The sequence below is a fragment of the Brettanomyces bruxellensis genome, chromosome 2, assembly GCF_011074885.1.
Source record: "Brettanomyces bruxellensis chromosome 2, complete sequence".
NCBI lineage: Eukaryota > Fungi > Ascomycota > Pichiomycetes > Pichiales > Pichiaceae > Brettanomyces > Brettanomyces bruxellensis.
The window spans coordinates 292551-307837 of NC_054683.1; the positions used below are offsets into that span (position 1 = coordinate 292551).

The 15287-nt window shown below is 46.4% G+C and overlaps 5 protein-coding genes across 5 annotated transcripts; 3 read left to right on the forward strand and 2 right to left on the reverse strand.

Moving 5' to 3' along the window:
* Positions 1–104: 104 nt before the first annotated feature.
* Positions 105–1709, forward strand: BRETT_005278 (uncharacterized protein; the record flags this gene model as incomplete). The annotated part of the gene is made up of 1 exon (XM_041283758.1): positions 105–1709. The coding sequence occupies one exon, from the start codon at positions 105–107 to the stop codon at positions 1707–1709; it is 1605 nt and encodes a 534-aa protein (XP_041134710.1).
* Positions 1710–2590: 881 nt separating this feature from the next.
* On the forward strand, positions 2591–8812 carry BRETT_005279 (uncharacterized protein; the record flags this gene model as incomplete). The annotated part of the gene is made up of 1 exon (XM_041283759.1): positions 2591–8812. The coding sequence occupies one exon, from the start codon at positions 2591–2593 to the stop codon at positions 8810–8812; it is 6222 nt and encodes a 2073-aa protein (XP_041134711.1).
* A 636-nt stretch (positions 8813–9448) lies between these two features.
* On the reverse strand, positions 9449–10606 carry BRETT_005280 (uncharacterized protein; the record flags this gene model as incomplete). Its single annotated transcript, XM_041283760.1, has 1 exon — positions 9449–10606. One exon carries the CDS (start codon positions 10604–10606, stop codon positions 9449–9451), a length of 1158 nt encoding a protein of 385 aa, XP_041134712.1.
* A 381-nt stretch (positions 10607–10987) lies between these two features.
* Positions 10988–12004, forward strand: BRETT_005281 (uncharacterized protein; the record flags this gene model as incomplete). The annotated part of the gene is made up of 1 exon (XM_041283761.1): positions 10988–12004. The coding sequence occupies one exon, from the start codon at positions 10988–10990 to the stop codon at positions 12002–12004; it is 1017 nt and encodes a 338-aa protein (XP_041134713.1).
* Positions 12005–12374: 370 nt separating this feature from the next.
* On the reverse strand, positions 12375–14216 carry BRETT_005282 (uncharacterized protein; the record flags this gene model as incomplete). Its single annotated transcript, XM_041283762.1, has 1 exon — positions 12375–14216. The coding sequence occupies one exon, from the start codon at positions 14214–14216 to the stop codon at positions 12375–12377; it is 1842 nt and encodes a 613-aa protein (XP_041134714.1).
* Positions 14217–15287: the final 1071 nt, after the last annotated feature.

The following is a 15287-nucleotide window of genomic DNA, read 5'->3' on the forward strand; positions in this document are numbered from 1 at the left end:
CTTGTTCCCTTATTCTACCTTTTTTTTTTTTTTCCTTCAATGAAGTTTGCTTTCTTTTGGTACAACTGACACAGCTATTAATCACTAATATAATTAAATTCAACATGCTATCCCTCAGAGAAGGCTTTGATAGGTATCCAAAACCAAAGGATATAACCTACAGTTATGGAACAGCAGGTTTCAGATATATTGGTGATCTTCTTGACTCAGTTGCATTCAGAATTGGTATTATTGCCTCACTAAGGTCAATTTCGCTAGGGGGAAAGACTATTGGAATTGTAATTACCGCATCTCACAACCCCCCAGAACAAAATGGTGTCAAAGTGATTGATCCAATGGGTGAAATGCTTCCCCAGGAATGGGAACCATTTGCAAACGAATTTGCTAACTGTGAGACATTTGAGGAGTTTCAGAAGCATATCAAGCAGAAGATGCAACATGTACCAGATCGAAGTGTGAGGCCACGTGTCATATTGGCAAGAGATACAAGGGCTTCCGGTCCGCATCTTTTGAAAGCAGCTCTGGACGGTATTGCCGTGATTAATGGCACAGCCACAGACTTTGGCATGCTCACTACACCGCAGCTTCATTACCTAACGAGATGCTTTAACGATCCAAAGTTTGGCAGAAATACTGAAAATGGATATTACGAAAAGTTGCTTTCTACGACTCGAAGAATTCTTTCATTATACGATTATACTTTCCTCCCATCTGTTACAGTTGACACGGCAAACGGAATTGGCGGCGATAAGCTTAGCAGAATCGATTCCTTAAGTGATGTGTTGAATTTCGGTGTGATCAATGGCAAAACTGACCACCCAGAACTCCTTAATGTGGATTGCGGGGCAGATTACGTGAAAACACAGCAGAAATTGCCGGCAGAATTGCAGAAAAGCTCCCCGAAGCCCGACCAGTTGTACGCGTCGTTTGATGGGGACGCAGACAGGGTTGTATGCTATTTTGTAGATGGCAAAACGAACAAATTCAGGTTGTTGGACGGTGATCGTATTGCTACACTATTTGCAACATTTATTGGGTCGCTTCTCAAGCAGTTGAGTGGTGTTGATATCACGATGGGGATTGTGCAGACAGCATATGCAAACGGATCTTCCACAAAGTTCATACAGGAAAAACTCAAGCTTCCTGTGTATTTTACGCCAACTGGTGTGAAGCATCTTCATCACAAAGCTCAGCAGTTTGACGTGGGAATATACTTTGAGGCCAACGGACATGGAACAGTGCTTTTTTCAAGGAAGTACACCTCTGAATTGAGCATATTTTTGGCAAAGACAACCGATACAAAGGAAAAGACTGCTGCACAAACTCTTTTGCTTTTGGCAGACCTTATTAACCAGACTGTTGGAGATTCGATCTCAGATCTCGTTACTGTAATGGTTGCATTAAAGATTATGGGAAGGAGCGTGAACTCATGGGGTGCTGATTACAGCGAGTTGCCTAATCGGTTGTTCAAGTTGAAGGTGAAGGACAGATCAGCTTTTAAAACTACAGATGCTGAAAGAAAGCTTGTTTCTCCTTCTGGCCTACAGGCCAAACTAGACGAGGAAATCTCGAAATACAAGCAGGGCCGGTCATTTGTTCGGGCGAGCGGAACTGAGGATGCTGTCAGAGTATATGCGGAGGCCGAAACTCAAGAAGAATGTGATAATTTGGGTTCTGGTGTTTGTGAGTTAGTGAAAGCGTTCTCATGAGATGTTTTCATGAGATGTGTGTGGTGTAAGGGTGCAGTATACACTTAGATGAAAAATTTAATAAAAATAAAATCACCATCGCGGTAGAGCTGGAATAACAGATGAAACAACAATAACGAAAATATAGCGAAAGTAAGTAGCAAAGTGAGCAGTGAAAGTGAGTAATTCATGAAGGGGAGGTGTGTGCGTGAAAATACGAAGTTCACAATGCCGGTAAACGAAAAAGCAAAAGTTAATCGATGAAAAATCGAGAAAAATACAAGTATGTATAGGTGCATGTTGTGCAGTGCGTTTTTTTGACGCGCAGTATTAAGCTTTTAGCGAGATGCTGAAAGAAAGGGGTAGGGTGCATTTGCCGGAAACAATAGGAATCAAAGGGACGAGAGAAAACGCGGTTCCCGTACTGTGAATGGGAAGAATGAAAATGGAAAAGAAATGAAAATAATTGAAAATATTTTAAGGGGCCAGGGTAGTAGTGGAAGACAATCATAGACCGAAGAGTGCGAAAAAAAATAATTTGAATAAAGCAAAGAATGAAAAAAAAATAAAGTATATTAAATAATAGAGAGAATCAGGAAAAAAAAAAATCAAAAAATCAAAAAAAAGTTGCTGATCACTTTATAAGCATATGCGTAACATTTTCGACGGAGACACGAAATTTGAATGTATCAAAGTTTGCACGTTTGCCCTGAAATAAAGTCGAATAAGTGTAAGACTCGTATAGAATACCAAAGCTTGAATAAAAAAAAGGACATTTTTTGAAAAATTATATTGGAACCACTGCGACACTCCAGCGACATATAACGCGTCGATTGAAATTTCAAATAAACGCCAAATCTAGAGCAGCTCAGGAAGTCAAGCAGAAAAAAAACTAAAACACGATGAGCGAGCAGGAATTCACGTTCGAGCGTGGATCTGTGAGCAAAGAGAAGGCAGAAGGAGATTATAAGACACCAAAAGGACAATCAGCATCACAATTTGATGTTCTAACACCTGACTCGAAAGCAACTTCACCATTAAATGTGAGGAAACAGGAAGAAAAACGGGTCAAGGAGAAGACCCGGCAAGTTCTCCTAGGAATAAGTCGGAATAAGCGGACGAGTGGATCCAGTGCAGGCACCAGCGGTAGTAACACGTCAGATCTGACGAATAGAAGTAGTGAAATGGGTACGGGGAAGCTGGTGAAGCTCAGAGTAGCAAATCCTAGCATTAGCAGTGAAAATATGTTGAAGACAGCTTTAGGGAATGGGAGCAGCAAATCCGTTGTGAAGGTTGATGGTGAGAGTGGAAGTGAGTTGAAGCTTGGCGAGGCATTTAAGTCCAACACTGGAAATGCAAGTGAAAAGAAAGAAGATTCAGATGGAAACGTGTTGAATTCGGAAGATACCACCAGCAGATCGAAAAGAGTTTCCGAAAACGACTTCAGATACCTCAGCAAGCATCTTTCGGAGATGCCCGGGTCGTGGGTGCCGGAGCCAAAGGCCCAATTTGACCAAGAGGATCAACAGTTCAACGATGTGAACGGTGAAAAGTATAACGATATCATGAAATCACTAAACAGCTCACCGACATCTGTCCTGGAGCGCGATGCAACGTATGAAAGTCTTCAGGGAGAGTTGGAAGCGGTGCAAGGAGGCTCGAGCGATCCAGAGGAGGATCGTGTTGCTGAAAAGAAGCCAGAGACCATATATGAGTCGTCCGAGCTCAAAGCAAACAGCAGAAAGAGTCTTGTTGAGTCGCAAGTGCCGAAAGTTCCAGATGAGACGCCAAACGGCAGGGCCAGCTTGAAAAACGCGCTTGAAAGTGTTCTGACAAACGCGTTGGGCTGGCGGAAAAGTGAGCAGGCGGCTGGAAGCGGTAAAGAACACGATAATTCCAATTTAGCGATGAAAAGTTTGCAAGAAGAAGATGGAAAACGGACCCCAGAGAGCAGAAGCAGGAGGATAACTGCCAGATTTTCGAATGGAGACGATGTTACAGCCACAGGGACGGCAGTCAGGCAGTCTATAGTTTCTTCCAGCAGCTCATCTGTCGGAATTGTGTCTCCGGCACCAGCACAGCTCAATTTTGGCTCGGAGAAGACCGGCGTGGACTCGGACTACGAAATTGTGGAGGAGCCGGAGCCTGCACGTGACCGAGGAAGTGTGGCCCCAACAACAGGCAGCAAGCGGTTTACAAATCCGCTTTTCTCTGTTTTGAACGGCAGCAAGGGGAGCCAGGCTGTGTCAGAGAGAGGAATACTTGCCGAGGAGTCGAAAGACTCGCTGGCAGAGCAGGATACACGCGATGACAGCTATACAGGTGATATCAAGCTTGAGCAAGGCTCGGAATTGTCTTCTGTGAGCTCACTGGGGTCGTCTTTGGACTCTCCCAAGGCAGAATATCGGGTTTCGCACGGAGATGGCAGTGTATCATCTTTTAGGCGGGAGCAGCTCAAGCAGCTTACAGGAGAAGAGAGGGATGGAGAAAAGGGAGATGTGAAGGAGGACGGAGTGAAGAGAAATGTGAGGAAAGTGAGTGATTTGAATGCTGGTGACAGGATTAATGAAAACTCGAGTGGCTTTTCTCAGCAGAGTCAAGCTACCGACAAGAATGTATACTCTTCATCGCAAGTTCACAAGCAAAGCGTTCAAGAGAATGGAGAAGGCATTCAGGAAAGAGCTAAAGGAATTCAAGAAAACACCCAAGAAAACTTCCCAAGCATCGCACAAAGCACGCCAAAGAAAATAGAGCATCCCAACTCCAGCACCATCTCAATTCCACAGTCATTTGTGTCGGCAAACAGCTCAAAGCACTCTCTAGGCGGTGCTGCACACGTGGTATCAGTTTCATCCAACACTTATTCGGCAAGAGGCCCCACGCACAACCGGGCACAACTCGCAGAAAGCCTCACTCGAACTTCGAGGCTTGCTTCGGCAACCTCGCTAAACATGAAAGTGAGAAAACCAAAGCAGGTAGAGCACATTACGGCATCGTTTGCCTCATCTGGAGAGGTGTCGTCGATCGCGTCGAAGGCGGCGGTGGACGATATTCTCAGAAGTGGGAATTCACAGATGCTGGCATCGGAAAACAGGCAGTGGTCACAGTCGAAGGAGACGACGGGGCAACCCGACATGTTCGACCCGGACGACGCGTCGGCGCTTTTTGTGACGGCGACGTACCCGTTCGATGCGTCGACGCTCGAGTCGAAAAACGACGCGTCGATCTGCCTCTCGTTCGACCAGGGCGACATTGCATTCACGTACAACTTGGACGAATCCGGCTGGGGCGAGGTGATTTTGGTGGAGTCTTTGCAGCGCGGATGGGTGCCCATGAACTACTTTAAGTCGGCAGTTGTGGACACGTTGCAGGAGGCAGAGGGACGGACGAGAAACGAGAGATTGGCAAATTCGAAGATTCCGCTCCGGGTTCTTTTCAGAAATGCAGGAAAGTTCCTGCTCAACCCACAGAGCAAGCCGTTCTACCTGGCCGGCCATCTCCGGGGCTACGTGTTTGACGTGGAGTGCTTTAACGGGATTACGGACGGCATTCGCAAGCTGCTGATCGACACAGACTGCATTTCTCGGTCTAACACTATCGTTCAGCGTAAGCCAACACTCCGCAGACTGCGAAAGAAGCTTCTCCGGAGCTGGTCGGATCTTATTGCCAAGGCCAAGGGCTACATGCACACGATGGACCCGGCGAAGATCGAGCTGTTGCAACTTCTCACTTTTGATGTTCTCAAGCGGGCCATCACGTTTTTGGACGTCTGGGGTGCCGAGACTGCCGATCTTGACCTCGAGCAGTCCGATGAGCAGAAGAGCAGGCTCGAACTTTCCACGTTCACGTTTGATTTGTCGTTTCTCGGCTCACCACCATCTGCTGAGGCCCGTGCTGCCCAAATTTACGACCAACTGGTGTCGTACTTGGCCCTGATAGCCGGCCGGATCGACTTGGTCGAGCACAACATCCAGGGATGCCGGGTTCTCGAGACTGTGGTGGGCCAGGTGAATCTTCTGGCCAACGAGGCCGTGTTCAGCATGAAGTTGATCAAAGACCGGGTCGAGGACCAGATCTTGGGCGAGGACATGAACGATGAAGTGCACGATCCGCCAAAAAAGAGTCTTTTGGGCCGCATCCCGCTCTCCCAGCTCCGCTCGCTTGATTCCGACGCCTCCCGACTCCAGCAGACCGTCGATGAGCTCAACTCCTTTGTCCGTGTGATGATAGATGTGGCCACGAGGCGTAAAATCGCAAAGAACCTTCCTCACGGGTCGAACGGCGGGTCTTCGTCCAGAAACGTTTCGAGAAATCCTTCTAGAACTGCTTCTAGAACTGCTTCTAGGAATCCTTCGAGGAATCCTTCTACAATTGCTTCCAGAAATCCTTCTAGAACTGCTTCCAGATCTGCCCCCAGAAATCCCTCCAGACATACTTCCACCAGGCATGCCTCCTTTTCCACATTCCCCTCCTCACCAAGCTCACCTTCGCCATACTTCTACTCGCGTGAGGGAGGAGCCATAGTCATCAACTCGTGCAAACTCATCGGATTTATCACATCTTCGTACCGCGTGGTTCGAGGAATCATCCGGCAGGCCGGCGACTTCACACTTCCGGCAACCCGGCGGTACCCAGACTATGACAAGATCAGTCTTTCTGCACGCGAGTTCATCACGAGATGCTCGGCTGGGCTCATGGGAGACTCCAAGGTTCGAACTCAGGTCTTGCGGTACGTTAAGGAGTCCGAAACTGAGGTTTCCTCGCCGGATTCCTTACTTGGAACACCTTTCCCAAGTGCCTCGAAGCGGTTTTCCGTTTTCCGGGCCGGAAACTCCGGCGACATGAAGATCAGCGATGACGGACTCGACTTTTTGGCCGGCATGAACTGGGAAAAGGGTAATGGTGACAAAGCTGCCACAAGTAAGGACGATGTTGATGCAGGCGGTGCAGATAGTGCAGATGCAGATTTAGATAACGATGCAGATGACTCTGACATCAAGAACATCGGCACCCAGTACCTCAAGCAGTCAGCAGCAGACGTCGACCGAGAAATCATCAGATCGCAAAAAAACGACAAGCAGATTCTGGGGGCCTCTTTTAGGGCTCTCGTGTGGATGCTTACTGACGACAGCAACCCGCCTGACTACTTCTACACTTCAACATTCTTCTTGACTTTCAGGATCTTCGCAAACGGCGCAATGCTCTTGGAGGAGTTGATCCGGTTGTTCGGCGTGGGCGGCGGGTCGATCGACGGCAAGCACGCGTCGGCGTTCTACACGCGGCCGATCGACGCGTCGGCTGCCGGCTACTCGCTGCACGCCCGCCGCAAGCTCGTGTGCAAGGCCTTCCGGGTGTGGATGGAGAGCTACTGGAAGCCTCGCACCGACTATGTACTCCTCGCACCTCTCATAAACTTTTTCAACGAGGGAGTGAAGCCTTTGCTCCCAGTTGAAGCCTACCAGCTGCTTCTGGTGGCCTCAAAGTTGGTTGGCCAACCCCCTGTGGAGACTATGAAGGACAAGCTCAACTATATCAACAACATCGACTCGGACTCGCAGCTTCTCCCAAGAAAAATCTCGCCCCGGCTTCACCGGAAGCAGATTGCCCGGGTTTCCCAGTTGTATACAAATACTTTGGCCGGACACCGGGCATCTGCAACACATTCCCGGGCAGGGAGTGTGTTTATCTCCCAGCTGGACGCTTATAACTCTTTCATGGATGATATCGACAGCTACGGGCTCGGGAAGATTGATAACGGCACGGTTGCCGAAGCTGCAGATACATCCAGACACCAGTCGGTGAGCCAGAGCATCCGGCGCTCGCTCAACCTTGGGATGCACCTCGAGTTGAACGATGCGGGCGACGCGTCGACCGACGCAGCCCCGGGCTCGTCGACCTTGTTGAACGTGCGGCAGACGACGCTGATCAAGAGTGTTGTGCTTTCGTACCGTCGGATGCTAGGTCGGCACTGGCCGATCGACGCGGATGGCGACGACGACGGCGACGACGACGGCGATGACGCGGATGCCGAGGCCAAAAGCAAGTACACCTCTCTCGATACGCAGTTGTTGATCGATTCCTGGTGGAAGACCTCGCAGGAATCATGGAAGTGCATGAACCAGAGCTTAATCTTGCTTAATTTCAACGGGTTGGAGTTGGCCAAGCAGCTCACGTTGATCGAGAGCAAGATGTTCTGCTCGATAAAGGTCAACGAACTCCTCAACCAGAACTTCACCACCAAGAAGTTGCACCTCAGCTTGTCGCCCAACATCCAGAAATCCATTCTTTTCACCAACTTGCTCAGCGAGTACGTCATCGAGAGCATTCTCCAGCCCGATATTGACATAAAGATGCGTGTGCATGCCGTGAAATTGTGGCTTAAGGTCGCCATTTCGTGCCTCTACCTCAGAAATTTCAACTCTCTTGCCTCCATCATGACTTCCTTGCAGAGCTTCCTTCTCACCCGAATCCAGACCATCTGGGACGGTCTCTCGGCCAAGTACCAGGACTTGTTTCACTACTTGGCCTCCATCATCCACCCAGACAAGAACTACCACATCTACCGTGCAAAACTGCACGATTTCCTCAGTTCGAACCTCGATGATGACTTGGAGGTGCCAACCGTGCCCTACCTTGCACTCTTCCTCCAGGATTTGACCTTTGTGGTCGACGGAAATCCAAACTACAGAAGTAACGACAAGTCCTTCTTGAAGCAGAAGTTGATCAACATCGACAAGTACTTCAAGATCACGCGCATAATTTCCGACATCCAGACTTTGCAAGTTCCTTACACGGACACTGGTGAGCTCGGTACCATATACAACTCTCCGAAGTCCGTCGAACTCAGGGCACGTGCCATTCAGTGCTTGCAGCACGAATTTTCCACCGATACAGATGTCAACTTTTCTTACATGTTTGATATTGTTGGTGTGCCCTGCTTGCAGGAGCTCATCCTTTTGGAGATTTGGAAGGTCAAGCAGAATAATGCCAGGGAGGAGGACCGCGCCTGGAAGTTGAGTTGCAAGATTCAGCCAAGAAGTAAGCATGAGACTCAAAGTACTGGTGCAGACTACCAGACGTTAACCAGTTTGCATGCTGCTGAAGAGCCTTCTAGTGACACGTAAGAGGATTGAGAATGTGATACATAGTAATGGGAATACTTGGAATAGTAATGCAGAATGTAATAGAGAATGCTCAGAATAGTAATGCACAATAGTAATAGAGAATATTTAGAGTAGTAATGAGAGTAGTAATGAGAATAGTAATGAGAATAGTAATTGAAAATACTCGGAATACTAATAGAGAGTACTAGTATAGTTCTACTCTATGTTGTCCACCGACCACAAAAAGTGTGCATCCATCTAAAATTCTACTATTTGCTCGTATATAATAAAGCCTCCCAATGCGATGATGTTCAACAAGAAAATAGTACGTGCCCTACTCTTTATCTATCTTCTTATTCAACTTCTTTATAGCTTATATCCTTATTATGTCCGAAAGTACTCAACATTACCTCTCAAGTAAACCCCAAAGCACTTCTTAAGCTATCTCCCCAAAGGATTCGCACTCATTCCAGAAAATAAACCTACTAACAGTACTTGCCATTACACAATATACATCTATAAGAAATGGAACAGAATCTACGGTCGTAAGTCTCTATTAAGAATATTGCAAGTATACAGGAAGTACGAAGCAAAGCAAAGCACACCCCATCTCCAAATCCACTTCCTCCAAAACCTAGCAGTGCCTTATTTGGCAGCTTAAATACCTCCCGCCTCTCTAAACCACCGGATCGCCCTATCAAATCCAACTATTACAAGTCCGTCGTTTTCACCCTCCTTCAAATTAGCGTTTTTAGCAATGAAACTCAAGCCACAGCACGTGGCCGTATCTATATCTGTAGAATTTGCAAGCTCCTCATCACTTGCATCTGTCTTATTTATCGTGATTACAGCCTCTGTCTCTCGCGTTTCCACATCCCATATTCTAATCCTGTTGTCCAATCCTCCTGTTGCAATTAAACTTCCGTCCTCGTTGAACGATAACGAGAGACACCACTTGCTGTGTGCATAGCTCCCAATTCCCACTGTTGAGGAATGTGTCGGTATCACTAAGGATCCAACACTTTCTCCATATTTGACATCGTAAAGTGCCACTGTGCCATATGGACCGGAATCACGTGCCACAGCCAACAAAGTTGCATCTGGAGAAAACCGCAAGCATCGCACCGTGGATAGAGAGTTGGAGGAAATGCTACTTTGAAGTCCGAAAGATTCAAAACTGTAAAGAAGACGGAGATACTCAAGATCGTACAAATAGACGGATCCATCCTGATGTCCGACAGCCAATCTTTTCTGAACCGTATCAACGTCCACACATGTGGCAAAACTCTTGTTATTTGCAGATGGCGTGCCCCTATGCTCGAAATTCACGCTTGTTTCATCGCCAACAGTCACAGTAAACCCAAATATCTCGGTTTGACCCGTGACCGTCGTTAATGCTAATATATTCTCATCTTCAGCACCGCCACTGGCGAGTTGACAGCCCCAGTATGACTTTCTCTCATTGTCAAATCCCTCAGGCACCCAATCAAGTGCCTTGATTGCGATTTTCTTAGAGATTTCCTCCTGCTTGTGCACGTACATGTATAAATAGCATATCCCACTAAATGACACCGTAGCAAATAATGTCACCCGCTGCCCGTCAATCACATCCTCGTAAACACTCACGTGATGCAATCCAACCTTATCAACATCCTCATCGATCAATAAATCTCTTTCTGAGGCCGAATTTGACCAACCTTTAAGTTTTCCATCCGACGAACATGTGACAGTAAACGTTTTACTAACGGCCACTCCTAAAATGTCGCTCCCATGTGCATCTCCTACTGTGTATGTCGATATGTACTTGCGTGGCATGCTGTGTGGATGTTGTATGGGCAACCTTTTGCTAGAAATATGTGATTTGTGAACCTTTAGTCAGGCATTGGAGAATAGGGGTGGAGAATAAGGATGGAAAAATAGGAAGTAAAAAAAAAAATAAAAAAAAAAGCTCCAGGTAAACACAAAACATAAGCGGTGCATGGATGCGCGGAGTTTGTCGTAAATTACGGTCCGATGCTATACGAGCGACAGAACCATGCAAAAGTAACATTTAACGTTCTCTGTTTGACAATTAGTGCAACATTAAACGAGACTGAGATCAAACGGGAGTTTAGTAGCTAATAGCATTTTCATATTGAGTGTCATCTGCGCCCAATTTCCATTTTTCATTTCCAATCCAGTCGCTTATGGCACACAATGATCACAGTTAACATTCCGTCGGCGACAGAGCAGGAAGGACACTATTTTTACAACATTGAGGTTTCAATAGGCGACAAAGGCAGTGCAGAGGTGTATCGCGTGAGTCGAAGATATAGCGACTTTGAGCATTTACGGCAAGCACTTGAAGTACAGACGAAAAGAGCCGTTCCATACAGCTTGCCATCTAAACTAGCAAGCCTAGTTAAGACTAGTGGAGCAATTGTGAGCGAGCGAAGGCAGGGGTTGGCACTTTTCGTTGATAGACTGTTGAACGATCCGCAGTACCGGAGGAGTTCGACCGTTTTGGCGTTTTTCAATCTTCCTCAAGGTGTTTTTTTGGAGCTGGATTACGATGACATGGAAAAGAGAAGAAATAGCGTTGGGGAGATCGAGAGCCCAACACAGTGGCTTCAAGTGTTGCGAGATGTGAATGTACAGTTGGAGCATGTTCGCCAGGATGTGAGTGAAGGTGAAAGTGTGCTTAAGAGCAAGCTGAAGTTGAAGAGATGCCGTGCGAAGCTTGAAACTCTTGGCAAGTACAATCTAGGAAGTTCTAGCGGTCTGGGGGCCGGAGAAATGGCAAAAAGAAGAAAATTGTTGCAGTCTGCCCTGCGGTGTTGCGAGGAATTGGACAGGTTAGTTTCCGATTCGTCATTTTTGGCAGGTGCAAGCAGTTTTGCAAGCAGTTCGACTGCAGACGAGAAGCTTGATGCTTCAAAACGCCAGTTGTGGGGTTCGAACCGCGGCCGGGTGATTGGCAAGGCCAGAGAAACGGATGTAACACGAGGATTGAACAACCAGGAATTGCTACAAACGCAGGAACAGCTCATGCAGAGGCAGGATGAGCGACTCGAGCATATTCGGGAGATACTACAGCGGCAAAAGCAGCTTGGAGTGGCGATAAACGAGGAGTTGGATGTTCAGGATGAGATACTTAAGGATTTCAACCAGCAGGTGGATCGGAGTGCTGCAAAAATGCATCATGCGAAGAAACGGCTTGGAAATATACTGTAGGTGTATGAGGGTGGAAGTTTTGTGAGGGTGCTGGTCTGTGGGTATTTTTCCCTGAGTGTGTTTGTTTTGGTAATGTCAAGCAGAAGTTAATGTGTTAGAAGAAGGTATATTTGTCATGTTGGGCAACCCAGTGTGTTGCTACTAATATATACTCTTAATGCGATATGGTTAAGAAGCGAGATTATGTGGGTGTTAATATCCGGAGAATTTCTTGTACTTTCGTAATATACTTAATATACTTCCTTAATGTACTTCCTTAATGTACTTTCTTAATGTACTTCCTTAATTACTACGTCACATTTTACTTCCTTAATGTACTTAGTAATCTTAGTACGTTCAAAAGACTTATTTTTACATATTTCGTGCCACTTCAACAGGTTCCCCGGAACGATATGTGTCCATGCTTGTCATGAGACTCGGTAATCTCCTTCTTCTGCTTGAGAAGACGAGGATCCGCATCCTTTGCAAGGCTGAGAAGCATGTCATAAACCATTTTTTCTCCAATCTGCTGCTGGGCACCCTCGGTGTGTGTCTTGTATTCGCTGACATTGGCCCTCATGGCCTCAACTGAGCCCACTAGTACCTCCACGACATCCACTATGTCGTGCATGAGCTTGTCAAGCAACTGGTTGCGTAGATCGTACTTGACGACCACCCGGAGGATCTCGTTGTTTGCGATTTTTCCTGTTTGTGCTGGAATTTCGGCATTTGGGGACTCTCCGGGCAAAGGAATGCTTGTTTTTGGAAGTGGGTAGTTTGGTACAATCCACTTCTTGTTTCGAAGCATCTTTGAGACGGTTGACTGCGGGATCTCCGGGTATTTCCTACTGAACTCGGCCGAGAACTGGAATGAGACCACCGGGAGGGCCGGGTTGAACTTTTCGTGGTTTTCGAGGTCAAGACTACCAAAAGATGAGGCTGCTGAGCAGCTTGTTGAACTTTGTATGGAGCTGGACACACCCCGGGGAAGATGGACGTTGGAAACACACCGGAAATAGCCTGTTTCCTCAAGGAAGAGAGAGAGAATACGAGCACTGATGAGACAGTTGTCGAAAATCTCACGGTAGCCAGCCCGACCCAAACGCAAGAAGTTGTAATACTGTTGGATGACCTGGCAGCCTGGCCTTGAGAAGTTGAGGCTGAAGGACTCCTCTAGGCCACCTAGATACTGTAATTGGAACTTGAGAGACTCTGGGAGCCACTCTTTGGTGCGGAAGATCACCCAGCCGAGTCCGACTGCAGTTAGACCGAATTTGTGGCCTGAAGTGTTGATGGATTTGACCCGGTTGAGCCGGAAATCCCACTTGAGCTCCGGGTAAGCGATGGCAGCAAGAATTCCGCCCGATGCACCATCTACGTGGATCGGAATATCGATGGTTGTGTCTTTTTGGAAGGAGTCGAGGATCTCAGACACCCGTGCAACACTCTCAAAGCCACCTGTGTACGTCGAGCCTAGGATTACAAACATGCCAATCGTGTTTTCGTCCAATCGGGGCTTGATCTCGTCGTAGTTGATGAGGTAATCGGTCTTTGACACGGGGACAATCCTTGCTTCAACATCAAAGTAACGTGCAAACTTTTCCAAGGCCACCTGGCAGCAAGAAGCCATAAGAATGTTTGGATGTTCAGTACTCTTTCCCTCTCTTCGGCGTCTTTGCTGCCAGTTCTTCTTCATTGCAAGCCCACCAAGCATGATAGCCTCAGATGAACCGGTGCAGGGAGTTCCAATGGCCCTGGTGCGACTGCCGCTGTCGGATTTCGACGCGTCGATCGGCGCGTGCCACAGGTCCGCCAACATTGACACGCATCTGTTCTGGAGCTCAATCATCATCGGGTACTCGTCGTTGTCGGCCAAATTTTTCGTCAAGTTCTCATCAATCAACTTTTGGGCCCACTCATCGAGATGCACATTAACGAATGATGCCAAATTGAGCGTTGTGGTGCCGTCTAGTGCCAATTCGTCGTGCACAAGCTCGTATGCCAACTCTGGATCCATATCCTGCTCTGGGATTCGATATTTTTTGGCAATTCCGGCCAACCGTTCCACCACTTTTGACCCAGGGTGCTCCTTTTTCCTCTGCCTGCTCCTTTTCGACTGATTCGCATGGTTCATCTTCGTAAATTTGTTCACAACATCCTGCCGGGATCCTCCGTCCCGCCCAGCGATTTCTTCTTCAATAAAATCTGCATCTAGATGTGTAGAAAGAGTCATTTTGAAGTGTGTATTATGTAATGCTTCAGCACTTTATTTGCTAATAAAAGATGTCTGAAATATCTGCTCTGCTGTTACTGCAATCAAGTGTGTTACTCTCTGCCTTTTCTTATTCTCCTTGCTTTCTCTTATTAATACTGCTATCTCTTATTAATACTGCTTTCTCTTATTAATACTGCTTTCTCTTATTATCCTTGCTTTGTCTTATTATATCTGCTTTCTCTTACTATGCCTCCTTTATTTATTTGATTCTATTCACACTCTTTTATACACTCTTCAATCCATCCGGATCTCACTATCCTTAAATACTACCTCCGCGTTTCATCCTCATTCAATTGCTCTTTTTAATTCAATTTGCTCCGCTGTGGATTGCTGCTTTTCTAATCATGCATGCACAGCCGTTCATGGTATTCTCCTTGGCGTCCCCGGAAAATGCCGTTGGCCAATTATATTTTTTTTTCATCTGTATCCAGTCCCGCGATTGGACCGACTTCGTATTTCAGTATTTCTTACGTTGTTGTTTTTATTTCCACCATTTACAAGCTACTAACAATGTATCATTATTAATATACTTACAGTCTACTACTAACATACTTCTATTGACAATTTTTTGGTGTTGGCCGATTGCCATCAAAAGCTGTACCTCTTGCTTTGTGAGGGATTTTCTTCTTGCAATATTAGCATTTCTTCACTAGGGACTGAATTGCATCATGTTTTCATAAAATAATGAAATATCGCTACGATTGGCGTAATACATATTAACATGGGGAATGGATGATTAAAGAAAAGAAAACAATCATGAAAAATGTAACCAAGCTGAGTTCTATTTGAAGGGATACCCTAAGCGAATGATGATCTCTATGTGCAATAGCATGCGGTACAGAAACTAATATTCGGGAAAAGATATCGTAAATATGTTTCCAAATTTATTCCAAGCATGTTCAATCAATAATGTAAGTGGTTTATGTTGGATAAATTTGATTTTTTGTAGCTACTCAGGAATACTGCATCAGCTGAAAATCAAAGTTACTATAGAAGTGTATGTTTTAATCCTTCTATTTGTAGCATCGT